General features: G+C 44.5%; 1 protein-coding gene across 3 annotated transcripts in view; it reads right to left on the reverse strand.

Moving 5' to 3' along the window:
- Positions 1 to 19,101, reverse strand: part of DTX1 (deltex E3 ubiquitin ligase 1) — a 35,120-nt gene extending 16,019 nt beyond the window's left edge. For all 3 annotated transcript variants that reach the window (XM_081966285.1, XM_081966284.1, XM_081966283.1), the window contains exon 1: positions 18,598 to 19,101. In XM_081966285.1, the coding sequence (XP_081822411.1) occupies positions 18,598 to 18,856 (259 nt within the window). In that variant the 5' untranslated portion in view covers positions 18,857 to 19,101. The remainder of the gene's footprint in view (positions 1 to 18,597) is intronic.
- Between the last annotated feature and the right edge of the window lie 380 nt (positions 19,102 to 19,481).

Below are 19,481 nucleotides of genomic sequence, written 5' to 3' on the forward strand. Positions count from 1 at the left end.
AACAGCTTCTATCCCAGAACAGTAACTGTATTGACTTCTACTCTATCGTGCAATATGAATGCAATATCAGGGGTTTTCAATTCAATTGCATAGGTAACATCATCAATGCGAAAGCGTGTGGTGTGCTGATGATGTTACCTAGTTGGGTCATGAAATGCCCACGAGCAAATCACTAAGCTCAGAAAACATCAGGAAGACCACATCATTTTTCTCCTAAAGTTGTTTGCCCAACTAAAACATCACACAGCCTTTGTTATTTTTTCCCCTTCTATTTATTGTCATTTGAATATCCTGTTTCGGCTTGATCTAGTGGTTTAGACCACCTAGAGAGAAACTGGGAGGCAGGGAGATGTAGTCCCGCCTTAGCCATATAAGCCAGCTGGATGACTTTGGGCCAATCACCAGGAGACGGTGAGTTCTAGTCCCACCTTAAAAGCTGACCAAGTGACTTTCGGCTCCTCTCCCTCTCTCCCTCTCTCTCTCTCTCTCTCTCTCTCTCTCTCTCTCTCTCTCTCTCTCTCTCTCTCTCTCTCTCTCTCGCCCCTTCGAGTTATTTGCAAAATAGAATAAAGGCAGGATACATGCAAAGAAGGAGTGGTTTTTCTCTCTAGTTTTTAGTCCTGGCGCAGTTGATAATGAAGGGCTCCATGGCTTAGGATGCAGAGAGAGAGAGAGAGAGAGAGAGAGAGAGAGAGAGAGAGAGAGAGAGAGACAGAGACAGAGACAGAGACAGAGAGACAGAGAGACAGAGAAGACAGAGAGAGAGAAAGAGAGACAGAGAGAGAGAGAGAGAGAGAGAGAGAGAGAGAGAGAGAGAGGGAGAGACAGAGAGACAGAGAAGACAGAGAGAGAGAAAGAGAGACAGAGAGAGACAGACAGAGAGACAGAGACAGAGAAGACAGAGAGAGACATACATACATAAATGCTTTCTGCACCACCTCCCCTCCCTCCCCTCCCCGGGTTTGCTGATGCAGTCCATGCGTGCAATCAATAATGATGTTTGAAGTGTTGCGTTAACTATGCATCCCTCCCCAGGGGCTCGTAAAACTAAACAGCAGCAGGCCAGTCGTTTCCGTGGCGTTTGCTTTCAGCCAGCATGGTTTGGCAAGGAGACTGCGGCTTCGGCTTGCATCCCTCTCCAGCAACAAGATCCCGGGGGAGGGGGGGCGAGGGGAGGGATGGGGGGGGGGAGATGCTATCCAGAAGGCAGGGGAGAGGGCTGAAATCTAGGTTGCAGGAGGTGCAGAGAACCTAAAAATAAAGGCTGAGACAAGCTTCAGTGGGCTTTAGCACACCAAGATGCAAAAAAAGATGTGGAGACTCTGGAAAGAGTGCAGAGAAGAGCAACGAAGAGGATGAGGGGACTGGAGGCTAAAAGATATAAAGAACCGTTGCAGGAACTGGGTAGTTTGATGAAAAGAAAGACTAGGGGAGACAGAATAGCAGTCTTCCAATATCTCAGGGGCTGCCCCAAAGAAGAGGGAGTCAAGCTATTCTCCAAGGCACCTGAGGGCAGGACAAGAAGCAATGGGTGGAAACTAATCAAGGAGAGAAGCAACTTAGAACTGAGGAGAAACTTCCTGACAGTTAAAACAATTAATCAGTGGAACAGCTTTCCTCCAGAAGTTGTGAACGCTCCAACACTGGAGGCTTTTAAGAAGAGATTGGTCTGGAATGATATAAGGTCTTCTCGAGACAAAAACATATGAAGAACGGTTGCAGGAACTGGGTATGTCTAGTTTGATGAAAAGAAGGACTAGGGGAGACAGGATAGCAGTGTTCCAATATCTCAGGGGTTGCCCCAAAGAAGAGGAAGTCAAGCTATTCTCCAAGGCACCTGAGGGTAGAACAAGAAGGAATGGGTGGAAACTAATCAAAGAGAGAAGCAACTTAGAACTGAGGAGAAATTTCCTGACAGTTAGAACAATTAATCAATGGAACAACTTGCCTCCAGAAGTTGTGAATGCTCCAACACTGGAGGCTTTTAAGAAGAGATTGGTCTGGAATGATATAAGGTCTTCTCGAGACAAAAACATATGAAGAACGGTTGCAGGAACTGGGTTTCACCAGTCTAGAGAAAAGAAGGACTAAGGGGAACAGGGTAATGATGTTTTGTGATGTCATACAGACCTGGGAAAATGAGCTGCTTGACTCAAACCACAAGGAAACATATTGCACCAATAATAGAAGAGAATAGGGTTGAGCTGTGTCCTTGGTGCTCTCTGAGCTCGGTGGTTTTCTTTCAGACGTTTCATTACCATACTAGGTAACATGATCAGTGCTACAAGGGAGTGGGGTTTGTGGAGAGGAGGAGGGAAAGGAGAAGGAGGACTGTGGGGTCCTTGGTACTCTCTGAACTTGGTGGGTTTCTTGCAGACGTTTCATTACCATACTAGGTAACATGATCAGTGCTAGAAGGGAGTGCGAGTTGTGGAAAGGAGGAGGAGGAGGACTGTGAGATCCTTGGTGCTCTCTGAGCTTGCTTCTTTTCTTGCAGACGTTTTATTGCCATACTAGGTAACACGATCAGTGCTAGAATTTTGATCACAAATACCACAGGGGAAGCTGCGACGGTTGTGTGTGTGAAAAATATGCCACCGCTCCCTTTTTTTCAGGGTTGTTTTAAAATATCAAACGGTCACTAAACGAAAAGTCGTTTAGCCGAGGAATATCTGTGAATGAAAAACCTGTTTCTATTTGCTTTTTATTTTTGAGTGTTTTATCTTCGGCTAGACTGAGCTGTGGGGCAGCCGTGGGGTGAGATTTTCCTCCTCAAGGCCATTTCCACAGCGCTGGGAGACACAGTGTGAAACCAGTCTGGGAGGATAACGCATTTAAAAATCCAGAGGTGATCATAAAAATCCAGAGGTGAATGCAATTTTCTCTGCCGATGATTCCTCGTTGAAAGGATGCCCCGTTTAAAATCCCAATCAGAGGGAAGCACAGAGCATGGCGTCGAAAGCTGTTTTCATTACCCGAAAATGCCGCACAGCTTTAATTAATGACAATGAAAGATGGGCGGAAAACAGCCCAATGAAAATGCCTCCTCCCAGATCTTCACCCTCTGTGGTCAAACTTGCAGCCTCCGTTGTGGGGTGGATTGCGCAAGTGAGCGAGAGAAAGAGAGAAAATATAACAATGCAAAATTGCTGAGCCGATCATCTTTTTCAACAGAAAGGTTAGGAACCCAGTCAGGAAGCCGTTTGGGTGGAGTGAAAATGATATCATAGGAAATCAAAAATCCTTTTGAAAGAGGTGGGGAGGAGAAGGACGGCTGAGAATTTGGAGAGCTTTTTTGATATCCTATTCTATTTTATTTTTTTTAAAGGCAGAGCTGAATAATTTTGCAAACCGCAGTGGAACATAGAATAACCAGGGTCGAAGTTCCACAACATGCAAAATTAATAAATTGTGGTTGTTGACTCCGGGCGTTCTTCAAACCCGTCCCATCATTTCCAAGCTACCTCTTTAATCACTCACTCTTCCTCCTCCCAAACAGTTTGGAGCTATTATTATTAAGTTAATAACTCAGCAAACCAAGTCTCGACAACCCGTGCTCTTTCCTTCTTGACAACTCCAGGAGTTGACAAAAACGACCATCCTGTCAGGGAAAAAGGGAGAGCCGGCCGGAATCAGCGAGACAGGAATCCATTCTCGAATTGATCCATTGCTCCAAGATGAAGCCGGATCATCATGGACAAAATCTATCCGTGGTCGCCGAGCGTCAACGCTGACTCGATGTCGCATAATCCCTCCGTGGATCCATTAGAGTGATCCGCATCTCTCTGTTGGCCAGAGGCTGTTTGCGTTGGTTGGCTTCATCTCACCGGCTAAATTTCGCATAACCCCCAACCACGGTTTACGGAACGAATCCAACTGCCCAGGTTCAAAGCTCACGCGGACAACCAAGTTGGAGACCGCATTCATATCACATCCAAAGGTGGCATTCAGCCGGTTCGGATCGGTTCAGGCGAACCGGTAGCAGAAATTTTGAGCACCGTATTTTTCAGACTATAAGATCTGCCGGAGTAAGAGGCACCAAGATTTTGAAGAGGTAAACAAGAAAAAAATAGTTTTTGCCTTCCCTGGCCCTCCAGGAGCACTCTGCAAGTCTCCCAAACCCTCTGCGTGTCCCGTTTTTGCGAAAAACTGACAGAAAACAGGCTCGTTTTTGGCCTCCCAAACCCCCCAGGAGTGCCATTTTTGCTCTCCCCAGCCCCTAGGAGCACCGTGAAGGCCTCCCAAACCATCTGTGCACCCCGCTTTTGTAAAAAACAGGCCTGGTTTTGGCGAAAACAGGACGCACCGGGCGAGGCTTCTGGAGGCCAAAAATGGCCGTATTCGGTTTACAAGATGCACCAACATTTTCTTTTAGGGGGGAGAAAGTACATCTTATACTCCGAAAAGTACGGTAGTTTGGAGAACTGGCAAATACCATCAGGCAGAAGACATCAAAGTATAGCCAGCCGAACAAACAGGTTTAAAGATAGCTTCTATCCTTGGGCTGCGAGACTTTTAAATACAACCACAATCACTCCATGCACACGCTAGTTTTCTTCTCTTCATCCTGTCTCCCAAGGCCTTTCTCACATGCAAATCCTCAGCACCAGCGCCTGCCTCACTCAATTCCATCTTTCAGGACTGTAACCGTTTTGATCTCCTCACGCAACTGCCCCTTTGCCTGCCTGGTGCTGTTGTCGGTCTTCTACGCAACCCAGAAGGAAGATTTCCACGTGCAACCCTCCTCCTCGCACACAACACGGTTCCCCTTCCCCCCTCCCAAATCTCTGTTTGTCCAGCCTGGTTAATTGCTGTAATTATGGCTATTAATCAACTGCCTTCTATGCAGCGTAGCGAGAAAGCAGAAGATTGAATTAGACATCTGCTTTTTGCTGAATCAGTTCCTTTTCTTGACGGGGAGGGAGAAGGCCAAGAGAAGCTGACAGCTGGGAGTAATCCCAGGTTGCCTCATTCAACCTCCTCCTCTTCTTCTTCCTTCTCCTCCTCCTCCTTCCGTGCAAAGTCTGCTTGGCTGCAGCGTTTCAACCCGAATTGGCCGGAACGGATATGAAGGGTCTGTTGCAAACCATTATATAAGAGACGCTCGTCTTCACCGCTGGGCGACAGGGCGTGAACTGTTTGCAGAAAAAGCAAGCGATCGCTGCTTGATGCGATGGTCAGCATGTCGCTCGCAGGAAATTTCTACTTCGGATGGGTCTCAACCATATTGTAGGAGGTAAACAGGCTACGCCCGAGGGCAGAGGGGAGCAAGCATATCATCAGTCTGGAGTCCCTGCACTCCCACAAGAGATCTAAGTCCAGCCTTCCTTAAACTCTTAACTACCACCAATTTATTTGGACCGTTAGTAGGTCAGAATCTTGTAGGGAGCACTAGTGTGCAATACTCAGTGGTGTGGTGGCCTAGTGGTGAAGAAGCTCGCCTCCCCTCTTGGAAGGTTGAGAGTTCAATCCCAGGTAACAGCAGATATTTCCTCCCCTCGGGAAGGAAGAGAAAATATCTGTTGTGAACTCCGCAGAGGCGTCAGGAAGGGCATCTGGCCAGTAAAGGCTCAGCTCCATCCAGTCGCCTTGACTCTACCTGAATTAAGGGACTACAAGGTTGTGAAAAGGGAGAAGTGTTAACATGCAATAAACCTGTGTTCATTTGAACTGCCTTGATTCCTGTTTTCCTGTGGTTGACAAGAACCTCACCTCCTTTTCTTTCTCATCTTCCTTCCCGTCTTCATCCATCCCCCTCTCTCTCTCTCCCTTCCTTCCTCTCTCCCCCTTCCTTCCTTCCTTCCCCTTACCTTATTCCTTCCTCCTTTGCATTCTCTCCCTTATTCCTTCCTTCCCCGCCTCCTCCCCTTCTCGCTCCCTCCCTTCCTTTTCCTCCCCCCATTTCTCCCTCCTGCCCTCTTTCTTTCTTCCCTTCTTTCCTCTTCCCCTCCCCTCCCCTCTCCTTCTCTCTCCCTCCCTCCCTTCCTTTTCCACCCTCCCTCTTTCTTTCTTCCCATCCTTCTTCTTCCTCCCTCCCTCTCCCTCTTTTTTGCTTTCTTTCTTTCTTTCTTTTTTCTCTTCCTTTCTCTTCCTCGCTCCCTCCCTCCTTGGCTCCAGCTCAGAAGAAGGTAGAGAAGCTTGTTCAGTTGTGACAAAGCCCTTGGCCACCAGCTTGGGGGTGACCCAGGAATCTCATCCAAGCACCAGGCAAGCATGCCAATGGCTCCTGCAGTATTGGCTCAGGGAGCAATGCACCATTTGGATTATTGCTGGAAGCCTCCATGCACCAGATTGCAACAGCAGGCCAGCGGTCTCACGAAAGCAGAAATGACTGGATCTCCCCCCCCCTTCCTCCTCCCCGCTCCCCTTCCTGCATAGATCCCATTGGAAGGGTAACACTGGCATTCACAAGGCATATGAATTGAACCCTTTGCCTCAGGCACAGAATCAAAATCTAAGTTGGGGGGGGGGGATAGATATGCACAACCCAACAAACCAGAGAAAACCAACACTTGTCAAGCTTGGGGCAAACACTTGTGTGAACACAGGAATGATAAACTACTAGGCTGAACTAAAATATTGTTCTGGTTTGTTTTAGTTATTTAGATGCATCCACTTCCATCCATCCATCCATCCATCCGATTGATCTATCTATCATCTGTTTATCTATAGCTATTTGTCTGAAACGGTATAGGGTTTCCTGCCTAGGCAGGGGGTTGGACTAGAAGACCTCCAAGGTCCCTTCCAACTCTACTATTGTATTATTGTATTATTATTGTTTGTCTATCCATCCATCCATCCATCCATCTATCATCTATCTATCATCTGTTTGTCTATCCATCCTTCCCATCTATCTATCTATCTATCTATCTATCTATCTATCTATCTATCTATCTATCTATCATCTATCTATCTATCTATCTATCTACCATCTATCTATCCATCCATCCATCCATCCATATATATCTACATACATACATACATACATACATACATACATACATACATACATACCTATATATCTATATATCTATATATCTATATATCTATATATCTATATATCTATATATCTATATATCTATATATCTATATATCTATATATCTATATATCTATATATCTATATATCTATATATCTATATATCTATATATCTATATATCATATATCTATCTGTGACATTATTTTATACAAAGAGAGAAGAGGAAAAATAGGTCCATCCCCTTCCCCCCTCTTTTTAATTAGAATTATTTGTACTTCATGTGTATTACTTCAGTCCTTGTTCTGTATTTACCGCAAGTCAAACAATACAACTTTTGCAAAAGTTAAACATCCAACGATTGCTGTTGCTGAGTTCACTAGTTTGACTTTTTAAAAAACAGCTCCAACTATTATTGCGCACAGCAGAGTTGTTTATTTTTGCTATTCACTATTTGGGAATATAAATTCCTTGGATTTATATATATATATTATATATTATATATTATATATTATATATTATATATTATATATTATATATTATATATTATATATTATATATTATATATTATATATTATATATTATATATTATATATTATATATTATATATTATATATTATATATTATATATTATATATTATATATTATATATTATATATTATATATTATATATTATATATTATATATTATATATTATATATTATATATATTAATGTTATCCTTGGATTTACTTTGGGTTGGTCCAAGACTAAATAAAATAAACTGAACTGTGTCAGGCTGAAATGGATGACAATCCATTTGGTGACAATCCAGCCACCAAAGTTTATTTAAGAAACCCTGGCTTAGGCTGAGGGATAAAATCACACTGAAGCCAAAGATGAAATGCTCTTGCAAAGCTGCAGCCAGAAGTTTCAAACAATGCAGGGTGGAAACTAATGCTGTTTAAGCAAAAAAAGAAAGAAAGAAAGAAAAAAGGCAGTAAATCAAGTTTGGTAAGCTACTACGTAAATAAATAAAGCTCCAGGAAGTCACAGAGGCCAAACGCGTGGCTAGAAGACAGAATAGCAGAGTTGGAAGGGACCTTGGAGGTCTTCTAATCCAGCCCCCTGCTCAAGCAGGAGACCTTATATCATTCCAGACAAGTGGCTCTCCAATCTCATCTTAAAAGCCTCCATGGAGTGCCCACGATTTCTGGAGGCAAATTCTGTTTCACCGGCTCGTTGTTCTCACGGTTAGGGAAATTTCTCCTTAATTCCAGGTGGCTTCTCTCCTTGGTTAGTTTCCATGCGTTGTTTCTTGTCCTGCTTTCTCTTCTCTGTGGCAGCCTCTCAGATATTGGAAGACTGCTCTCGTGTCACTCTTAGTCCTTCTTTTTACTAGACTGGACCTGTTTTTCATATGTTTTAGCCTCCAGGCCTTTAATCCTCTTCGTTGCTCTTCTCTGCACTCTTTCCAGAGTCTCCACATCTTTTTTTTTTAGATCTGGGTGCCGTATTCTAGGTGTGATCTTACCAAGGCAAAATAACACTTCAGGTTTTCTTGTCCAATCTCTAACTTGGGTAAGAGACCATGTATCATCTTGGACAAAGAGCTGTCTGGTCTCTTCTTAAAAACTCCCAGTGTTGGAGCATTCACAACTTCTGGGGGCAAGTTGTTCCACGAGTTAATTGTTCTCCCTGTCAGGAAGTTTCTGCTTAGTTCCAGGTTGGATCTCTTATTGTGATTTTCCACCCGTGACTTCTTGTCCTGACCTCAAGGGCTTTGGAGAACAGCTTGGCCTCCTCTTCTCTGTAGCAGCTGCTCAGATATTGCAAGGCGTCTCTATAGGGTGTCACAATAGGAGGAAGCATTCTTGGCCACTAAATCATTGCTAATCATTGAATCGGGCATGCCTCTTTTTAAACCTTACCTTTTATATGCTGTTTTTTTTCCAGTTTAAATATTTTATTATACATCATCCAGAGTCCCTCTTGTGTGTCCAATCACAGTTGACCAAAAAAGAATATTCTGTTCTCTTTCTAATTCTAATTCAGTTTTCCCTTCTCTTCTTTTCCCTTCCCTTCCTTTCTCCTCCCTCCCTCCCTAACCCACCTCTTTTCTTCCCTCCCTCCTTAACCTTCTCTTCCCTTCCTTTCCTCTTCCCTTCCCCTTTCCCCCTCCCTCCTTAACTCTTCTCTTCTCTTCCCCTCCCTTCCCCTTCCCTTCTCTCCCTAATCCCTCCCTTCTCTTCCCCTCCCTCCCTAACCCTTTCCTTCCCCCTAAACCTACCCTTCAGTTCCAAAATATGATCAATACATCAATAAAAACAAATTACACAATTGCTTTCTACAATGAGCAAACTTTGGACCCATTCTGTTGAATCCAGGGGCCTATAGCATCAAAACAGCACCTCCAGTTGTCCTTTGCAGCTGGACTCTCTCTCTCTCTCTCTCTCTCTCTCTCTCTCTCTCTCTCTCTCTCTCTCTCCCTCCCTCCCTCCCTCCCTCCCCCCCAGTCTCTTCTTTGGACCCATTCTGTTGAATCCAGGGGCCTATAGCATCAAACCAGCACCTCCAGTCTTCCTTTGCAGCTGGACACTCTCTCGCCCCCCCCCTCCCTCCCTCTCTCTCTCTCCTTCTCTCTCCCACTCTCTCTCCCTCCCTCCCAGCCTCTTCTTTGGAAAGCTATGTCTTCTCTTCCTTGAGAGGTTGCCAGTTTCAAAGCTCCAGTATTAGTGTCTATGACAGCTTTGCTACAGAACAAATGAGGGCAACGTTTTTTGTATGTGCATTTCAAAGGATAATAATTAAAAGAAAAGAAACAGGGAAGGTAGCAATTAGAAAGAACAGGAGACACCCTGTGCGTATTGGTGGAGCAGATCAAAGGCTTTAATAACCAGGTAAGGATTATCCTCTTATCTTAAACAAAATACTCATCAAAGGGAAAAAGGAGATGAAAAGCTATAAACTTTCTTGCATTTTAAATTCCAGGCCATCTTCAATAAATGGGGGGGGAGAGATAAGAGGAGGGAGGGAGAGGGTGGGAGAGAGGGTGGGAGAGAGAGGAAGAGGAAGAGAGAGAGAGCGGGAGGAAGAGGGAGAAAGAGGAAGAAAGAGAGGGAGAGAGAGGGAGAGAGGGAGGAAGAGGGAGAAAGAGAGGGAGAGAGGAGAGGGAGAAAGAGAGGGAGAGAGGGAGGAAGAGGGAGAGAGAGAGAGGGAAGAAGAAGGAAAAAGAGGGAAAGAGGGAGGAAGAAGGAGAAAGAGAGGGAGAGAGGGAGGAAGAGGGAGAGAGAGGGAGAGAGTGAAGTCCTTTTTCTTTGACTGGCATCTCCTGGTACAGTGATAGCAATAAATTATACGCTTCGTTTTTCAACAACTGTGACACCTGTGATATTATTATTGTTGTTGTTGTTATTATTATTCTTTTATTCCCAATCAATTTTTGCCTCCGTAATAGTCTCACACAGTACCAGCCTCAAAAAGGAGGGAATGTATTTCGATTATGATCACATGCCAGTTAAAAATTATAGCATCACTCACAAGCTTCTAGTTAAAATATAAAACTAATATGAAACATTTAATTATGAGGGTGTTTTTTTTTTAACAAAAAGAACGTATTTCCCAGTGGATTTTTAAATGTCATCAGCTCGGCTAATGAAGAATGTGGAACACCAGAGCAATTCTTCAAAATCAGATTTTATTATATGGGAGGTTATTATTTGCCATTGATTTTTTGTACGTACTACTTAAGTAAAGAGCAATAGCCCTTAGACTTATATTCCACTTTACAGTGCTTTTATAGCCCTCTCTAAGCGGTTTACAGAGTCAGCCTCTTTCCCCAAACAATCTGGGTCCTCATTTTACCCACCTCGGAAGGACAGAAGGCTGAGTCCACCTTGAGATGGATGGATGAATAGATGGATGGATGGATGATAGGTACATAGAAGATAGCTAGACAATGGATGGATGGATGGGTGGATGGATGGATAGATGGATGGAAGGAAGGACTAGCAATAGCCCTTAGACTTATATACCGCTTCACAGTGCTTTTACAGCCCTCTCTAAGCGGTTTACAGAGTCAGCCTCTTGCCCCCAACAATCTGGGTCCTCGTTTTACCCACCTCGGAAGGACAGAAGGCTGAGTCCACCTTGAGTTGGATGGATGAATAGATGGGTGGATGGATGATAGGTACATAGAAGATAGCTAGACAATGGATGGATGGATGGATAGATGGATGGAAGGAAGGACTAGCAATAGCACTTAGACTTATATACCGCTTCACAGTGCTTTTATAGCCCTCTCTAAGCGGTTTACAGAGTCAGCCTCTTGCCCCCAACAATCTGGGTGCTCGTTTTACCCACCTCGGAAGAACGAAAAGCTGAGTCAACCCTGAACCTGGTGAGATTTGAACTGCCAAATTGCAGTCAGCCGGCAGTCGGCAGAAGTAGCCCGCAGTTCTGCACTCTAACCACTGCGCCACTCTTTTGTGACTATACCTGCCACTCCTTGGGGTTGTTTTGATTTTCCCCTCCTTTTGTGATAATTCTCGAATGTGTATACATTTCATTCTACGCTGAATCAAACAAAGCAAGGATTATATGATCCTGCTTAGAACATTAGCAGTCGCTTTTACAGTGCACTTAAATGTACTCAATTAACACCCGTTACACTGGAAGTGTTTTAAAGACCTAAGATCTTAAATTTTTTATTTATTTTTTGCTGAAGGCTACATCCAGTCATCGCGCACAAAATCCATACTGGGATTATTTTGAACAATGAAAATACAGGACAGACGCAACATTTATGAATGAATAAACACGTCCTTTCTCTTGGCTGTAGCTACTTTTTTTTTTTTTAAGTGAGCGTAATGCTTTAGTTCTTAATTGTGAAGATACTCAACATGTTTTACAAATTCCCCTCGACTTACTACTACTACAGGTGGGACCAGAATTTCTGTTGGTAAGCAAGGCAATTCTGGTCGTAACTCCAGGGCCGCCTGTTAAGTTATAACTGCTGTAAAAAGGATGGGAAGGCTTTGGGTTTTTTTCCCCTTTTCTATTTTTCTGCTGTTTCTTTTCTTTCAGCTTTTTTTCCTTTCTCCACTATCCCCCCTCCACTTTTCTCTTTTTTACCCTCTCTGAGTTTGTCCTATCCTTGCATTTAAATATTTCAATCAATCAATCCGAATGGGGCTGCAAAGGACCACAAAAAAACTTTTGGAGATCCTATTATACTCTTATTTTTTGAGGAAGAGCTGAATGTTTTAGCAAACTGCAGTCGAACACATAACATAAAGAGTTGGAAGGGACCTCAGGGGTCTTCCAGTCCAACCCCTGCTCAAGCAGGAGACCCTATGTCATTTCAGACAAAATGGCTGTACAGTCTCTTTTTAAAAGCCTCCAGTGAGGGAGCATCCACAACTGAAGGCAAACTGTTCCACTGGTTAATTGTTAATTTCAATAACATTATAAGAAAGAAAGATGGATGGATGGATGGATGAAGAAAGAAAGAGAAAGAAAGAAAGAAAGAAAGAGAGGGAGAAAGAGTAGAAGAGAGAAAGAAAGAGAATGGAGGAAAGAAAGAGAGAGAAGAAAGGATGGAAAGAAATAAAGAGGGATGGATGGATGGATGAAGAAAGAGAAAGAAAGAGAGAGATAGAAAGAGAGAAAGAGAAGAGAAAGAAAGAAAAAAGAGGGAGGGAGGAAGAAAGAAAGAAAGAAAGAGAATGAAGGAAAGAAAGAATGAAAGAAAGAAAGAAAGAAAGAGGGAGGGAGGGAAAGAGAGAGGAAGGAAGAAAGAAAGAGGGAGGGAGGGAAGGAAGGAAAGAGGGATGGATGGATGAAGAAAGAAAGAGAAAGAAAGAGGGAGAGAGAAAGAGAGAGAGAAGAAGAGAGAAAGAAAGAGAATGAAGGAAAGAAAGAGAGAGAAGGAAGGATGGAAAGAAGAGATGGATGGATGGAGAAAGAGAAAGAAAGAGATAGAAAGAAAGAGAAGAAGAGAAAGAAAGAAAGAAAGAAAGAAAGAAAGAAAGAAAGAGGGAGGGAGAGGGAGGGAGGGAGGAAGGATGGAAGGAAGAAAGAATGAAGGAAAGAAAGAAAGAAAGAAAGGAGGCAGGGAAAGAGAGAGGAAGAAAGGAAGAAATAAATAAAAGAAAGAAAGAGAATGAAGGAAGGAAAGAAAGAAAGAAAGGAAGGAAGAAGAAAGCAATCAATCCTTGTGTGCCTCTCTGGTTAAACCCAATGCATGAGCCCCCTCTAGGATATTTCTTGCAATCCTCCTCCCCATCTACTAACTAGAGGAAGGTTGGAGTTACAGATGGGGTTGTTGTTTCTTTTTGCAAAACGAGGCAGCTGACGAAATCTTTCCCATCAGATCCGCCCCTCTCCAAAGCCCAGATGCTCAGCTGCATCCCGGCTGCTGTTTTGGAAACATTGCGCCTTCTGCAGAGGGAGATCGCTGCGCACGCACGCACACTTACTTATGGGAGGGGATCAGGGGACCTCTGCAAGGGAGGCTGTTGATACTCAGCGAGTATAATTCAGGGACCCCCCCGGGGAGCCACAGGCGAGACTCAGAGGGAGCTACTAGACCGAGACATGTTTTTGTTGCTTTCCACGGGGGACTTTCGTCACTAAGGGAGAATTAGTGTGACTCACACTGCGCCGTCCTAGGAATAAACACAACTCTTGTTTTCTGCCAAGCGAGCTGGGAAGGGGCAACACCTGCCTAACTGGAAGGATGCTGTTAACCCATCAGGTTTGCATATATATCATACTAGCCGATAACACGGCGTTTGCCCGGGTATTTATTTATAGGGTTGAAATGTCTAGACCAAACCTAATTTCTAATGTTGGGTTTTCCCCCTTAGCAGAGGGAGCCCCCTTGTGGAGTACTGTGAAGCTGTTAGCATGGCAACTCCACTGCGCTGCACAGTAGAAGCCATCTTACGGCAGTACAGTAGAAGCCGTTTTAAGGCACAACAGGCTGTATCTTAACAGAACACCCCCCCAGGGGTTTTAGGGGTGTCTTACCCCCACAGTATTAGTTTCCAGAGAGTAAAGTCATCTGTGTACCAAGTTGAGGTACAGATTGGCTGCCCAATCTCTTCTTAAAACCTTCCAGTGATGGAGCATTCACAACCTCTGGAGGCAAGTTGTTTCACTGATTAATTGCTCTGACCGTCAGGAAATTCATCCTTAAGTCCAGATTTCTTCTCTCCTTGATTAGTTTCCACCCATTGCTTCTTGTCCTGCCCTCAGGTGCTTTGGAGAATAGCTTGACTCCCTCTTCTTTGGGGCAACCCCTGAGATATTGGAAGACTGCTATCATGTCTCCCCTAGTCCTTCTTTTCATTAAACTGGACATACCCAGTTCCTGCAACCGTTCTTCATATGTTTTAGCCCCCAGTCCTCTCATCATCTTCGTTGCTCTTCTCTGCACTCTTTCTAGAGTCTCCACATCTTTTTTAATATCATGGTGACCAAAACTGAATGCAAATATTCCAAGTGTGGCCTTACCAAGGCCTTATAAAGTGGTATTAACACTTGATGTGTTGGGGTTTCCCCCCCCATTTTTGGTGATCTAAATAAGGATATTCAAAGTCTATCAAGCATGGAGATTTTGACGCTCATCTGATGAGTCTGTTTTCAGTTTTCTGTTAAAAATAATCAACTCTCTTCCGTTGCAAATGCACACACACAAACACACAAATACACACACACACCTGTTTCCACGGTCCCTCTGGATTTCTGTCACCCAAAAGAGGGAAGTCAACAAGATCTTTGCATGGATTTGGCAGAGAGAAGGAAATAATAATAATAAAAAAATAACCAGGAACAAATACGATTTACCGATAGACCTGAAAGCAAGGTAAGCAGGCAGTCCTCCACTTGCAAGGGTTCACTTAGTGACCCTTCGAAGTTATAGCGGCACTGGGGAAAAAAAGGAGGCTTAGTATCATTTTTCACAACTTATGACCGTCGCTGCACCCGCCATGGACAAAATTCCACAGTGACTCACATTTATGACGGCTGCAGGGTCTCCCGGGGTTGCGGGATTCCCCTTTTGCGACCCTTCCGATGGGCGAAGTCGGTGGGGAAGCCAGATTTGCTTAGTGACCGTGCGACTCACTTGATTAGAATTCACTTAACAGCTGCGGCAAGAAAAGTCGTAAAATGGAGCCGAGCTCACTTAAGGACTGCCCTGCTTAGCAATGGAGGGGTTTTTTGGGGAGGGGATGTCAATTGCGTTCGTAAACCCGAGGACTTCTTTGTAGTGCTAACCTCTGTACATATCCAAGCAAGAAGGACACATCACAACCCTATCTGAAACATTTTATCTTCAACCCTTACCTCTGCAAACTGTAAGCACTCTGCATGTTCTCAGAGGCACTCCAGTCTTTACCATTCTATTTCCATCCCTAAATCTTCAATAGAATAGACTAGGATAAGAATGAATAGAATAGAATAAAATAGAATGGAATGGAAGGGAATTAAAATTAATAGAATAAGAATTAGAATAAGAATAGAATGGGGTAGAATAGGGTAGTTAGGATAGGATAAGAATGAATAGAATAAAATAGAATAGAATGGAAGGGAAGGGAATTAGAATGAATAGAATAAGAATAAAAATTAGAATAAGAATAAAAATTAGAATAAGAATAGGATCGGATAGGATAAGAATGAATAGAATAGAATAGAATGGAAGGGAAGGGAATTAAAATTAATAGAATAATAATTAGAATAAGAATAGGGTAGGGTAGGATAGGATAAGAATGAATGGAATAAAATAGAATAGAATGGAAGGGAAGGGAATTAGAATGAATAGAATAAGAATAAAAATAAAGATTAGAATAAGAATAAAAATTAGAATAAGAATAGGATAGGATAGGATAAGAATGAATAGAATAGAAGGGAAGGGAATTAGTATAAGAATAAGAATGGAATGGAATTGGAATGGAAGAGAATTAGAATTAATAGAATAGAATAGAATAGAATGGAATGGAATGGAATGGAACAGAGTGGAAGGGAAAAGAATTAGAATTAGAGTAGAATAGAATAGGGAATAGAATAGAATCTGGAAGGGACCTCGGAGGTCTTCTAGTCCAGCCCCCTGCTCAGGCAGGAAACCCTACACCACTTCAGACAAAGCGTTGTCCAATCTCTTCTTAAAACCTCCAATATTGGGGCAGTCACAACTTCTGGAGGCAAGTTGTTCCACTGATGAATTGTTCTCACTGTCAGGAGTAGCCCTGTATTTTTTATAGTTCTGTATTTCTGTTCCAACTGAGAAGTAGTGCCAAAGAGATGCTTATGAAACAGTGATTCCTGTTGCTTCCACCCAGAACGTGGCTTCGAATGGGCAGCCCCATCCGTTCCCTTTCCCTGCCCTCATGAGATCTGGAAGATTATTCTTAGAAGTGAATTATTTCCCCTTCCAGAGCTGTGCACCCCCCTGTCTGTGGCAGCAAAGCAGAAGAGGCGTCTTGGGGGACCCGACGGACGTTCTTAGGGTCCCCTAAGAATCGGGTCACCCCCTCCTGAAGAGGAAAATATGTAAACACAACAACGGAAAGAGGGAATGGAGAGAGGAGTAGAGGGAAAGATAGGAAGGAGAGGAGAAAGGAGAGGGAAAGAAGAGAGGGAAAAGCAGAGGAAGGAATGGAGGGGGAGCAAGAGTAGGAGAGAGGGGAGGAAAGGGAAGAAGAGGGGAGGAGTAGAGGAGAGGAAGGGGAAGGAGAGAAGGGAAAGAAGGGGAGGAAGGAAGAAAGGAGAGAAGAAGTAGGATTGTTGTAAAATAAGATGAGTGTATGGGATGGTAGGAAGGCAATCTCGATTATATTGTCAATTGTAGGGAAGAAAAATGGTTATAAATACATATCATTAGCAACAGTTATGCGATTATATAATTGTGAATGTATATATGAGAAATAAAAATAAATTTAAAAAAAAATCAGCTCAACCCACAAATCTGAAAAATACAATTTGGACTTCTCAGCTGCAGAAGCTCCTGCTACCATCCAGGCCTGGAAACCAGGTTTATTTTGAAAGACCAACCTGTTTTTTTTTTTTAACCCCTTTGGATGACCACATCTTTGGCATCGTCGCTACACGCAGGAGGGGGGGGGAAACCACCAAATACAGCGGTCAATCCCCCCCCCCCCCCATGCACAATTCCGGTTCGAAAGCTTGGCGAAATCCTCCATGCGTTAACTGCAGAGGGAGACCCTATTGACGTCAATAAGCTGCCCATTGCATTCCATGGGTGTAGGAGGGTGGAGATGGTTACCACCCTGCAATGCTCCATCCTGTGGTTTTTTGGGGTGGGTGGGTGCAAAGACGAGAGGGTTGGGGGCCTTCCCAGACCCTTAACTCTACCCAGATTGTTGCCATTGTGTTTTTCCTTTTCCTTATCATTATGCTTCTATAGCGAAACACCAAAGCATCCTAGAGGCGTCTGTGAATTTTGGGCTCACTGCTAAGTACCAAAATCAGACGTTGAACACCTAAATATCTACTGGGTGTAAGCTTTGCATTTTCAACCTTAAGTTGCATTTTCAACCTTAACTTGTATCTTCAACCTTAACTTGTATTTTCAACCTTAACCTGCATTTTCAACCTTAACCTGCATTTTCAACCTTAACTTGTATCTTCCACCTTAACTTGTACCTTAACGTCTTGGTTGCTACGGCTAGTATCTTTGTTGTGATCATGGCCCCCCTTCTAGCAATGACGAGAATCGCTCTTCTAGATGGGCAACGATCTGGGGTCGGCTTAAAAGATGGAGATTTGCACACACACACACACACACACAAACACACACAAGTAACACAAGGTCCTTCCTAACCCAACAGAACAACGGCTTCCCAGGTTGTGCCCTGAGTTCGAATCCTTGCCCTGTTCCTTCAGAATGGCAGAATGGTAAAATCTTTTCTGCAATCAACCCCTTGCAAAGCGCAAGTTTGATTGTTTTAAAATCGCACAACCTTCTCTCTCTCTCTCTCTCTCCCTCTCTCTCCCTCCCTCTCCCTCCCTCCCTCTCTCTCTCTCTCTCTCCCTCTCTCCCTCTCTCTCCCTCCCTCTCTCTCTCTCTCTCTCTCCCTCTCTCCCTCCCTCTCCCTCCCTCCCTCTCTCTCTCTCTCTCTCTCTCTCTCTCCCTCCGTCTCTCTCTCTCTCTCTCTCTCTCTCTCTCTCTCCCTCTCTCTCCCTCCCTCTCCCTCCCTCCCTCTCTCTCTCTCTCTCTCTCTCTCTCTCTCTCCCTCCCTCTCTCCCTCTCTCTGGATCTGGACGAATGTCTGGGACAACCCCTGAAATTTTAGCCAACCAGGGAGAAGATCAGCAGTCCCCCGAAAAGGAACCAAAGTAGTTCGATTCGAATGCTCTTATCTTCCTAGGTTGCCGCTTCCCTGCAGGGAGAAAACTAGCTTGACAGAGATGTCCATGGAGGTAGAAATCTAGCAAGTCAAGGTTGTTGGGTTTTCCCCCCTCAATCTGTCCTGTGTTTTTCGGCGGGGGAAGGGGGTCTCCCTCTCTTGACTAAACCCCGCATATACATCATTTCAATTATGCTTGGAAGGAAATGGGTTTGAATCGCCCCCCCCCCCCGCATGCAGCGTTTACCATGAAGGTATGTCGTAAGCCTTACCTGTATCCTGCCGGAATTGGTGCATGGACTGCAAATCTATAATGTAGGGAGACAGCTGGGCATCGACCTGCCCGAGGACCACGCTGCCCCGAGCATCCTCTTTTAAGATGTTCTCGACGTGGTGACAGACAGCTGCTGTGTAGGGTCTCCAACGGCTATGCTCGTTCAGCCATTCCCACACCACGACTCGGGCCACGTTGCTGGGAGGGAAACCCAATCCGTTGGCAAAGAATAGTGCCCCCGGACCAGGCCGTGCCATGATGCTACCTTCTGTGGGCTGGGCATGGGCAGCCGGCAGGCTCCTTCTCACTTCTTCAGGGTGCCCCAGGACGGTCCAGGAGTAGCTCCCCCTCCCTCGTTTCTCAGCCTCTTCCTTCTAAGTGCCCAAACTGCATCTCCGTCCAGCCTTTGGCGAGGCTTAACTTAATGTTCCCGATGAACGACGGGGGTGGGGGGGGGACTGTGCCAAGAGGAAGCGAGCAGAAAAAAACAGGCAGGACGAAGGCCAAGACGCTCCCCCCCCCCCACTGGGCAGGGAAGCAGCCAGTTCCCCCCACCCCACCCTCCAGATCCGGTCAGTTTCAAGCAAGAAAGGATGAGTGGAGGTTTTTTTCCCCCCTCCCCAGGTCAGTTTTCAGGCAGAAAGGAAGAATTGAGTGGTGTGGAGGACTGGCATTCCAAAATCCATCATTTCTTTTTTTAAAAGGCAGTTGGAGCAAAGAGGAGGACGCAGCACAAAACAGGTGCCTGGTTTTTTTCTGCAGCAGCTTTGGGGGTGCAGGGAGAGGGGGGGATTGCAGCAAATACTTCTCTTCCTTTCCTTCTGCTCAGAAATAGATGGGGGGGGGGCTTCTTTTGACCAGGTGTTAAGTTTGGTTCCCAGC

The sequence above is a fragment of the Natrix helvetica genome (assembly GCF_964273705.1).
Source record: "Natrix helvetica genome assembly, chromosome: 14".
Lineage (NCBI taxonomy): Eukaryota > Metazoa > Chordata > Lepidosauria > Squamata > Natricidae > Natrix > Natrix helvetica.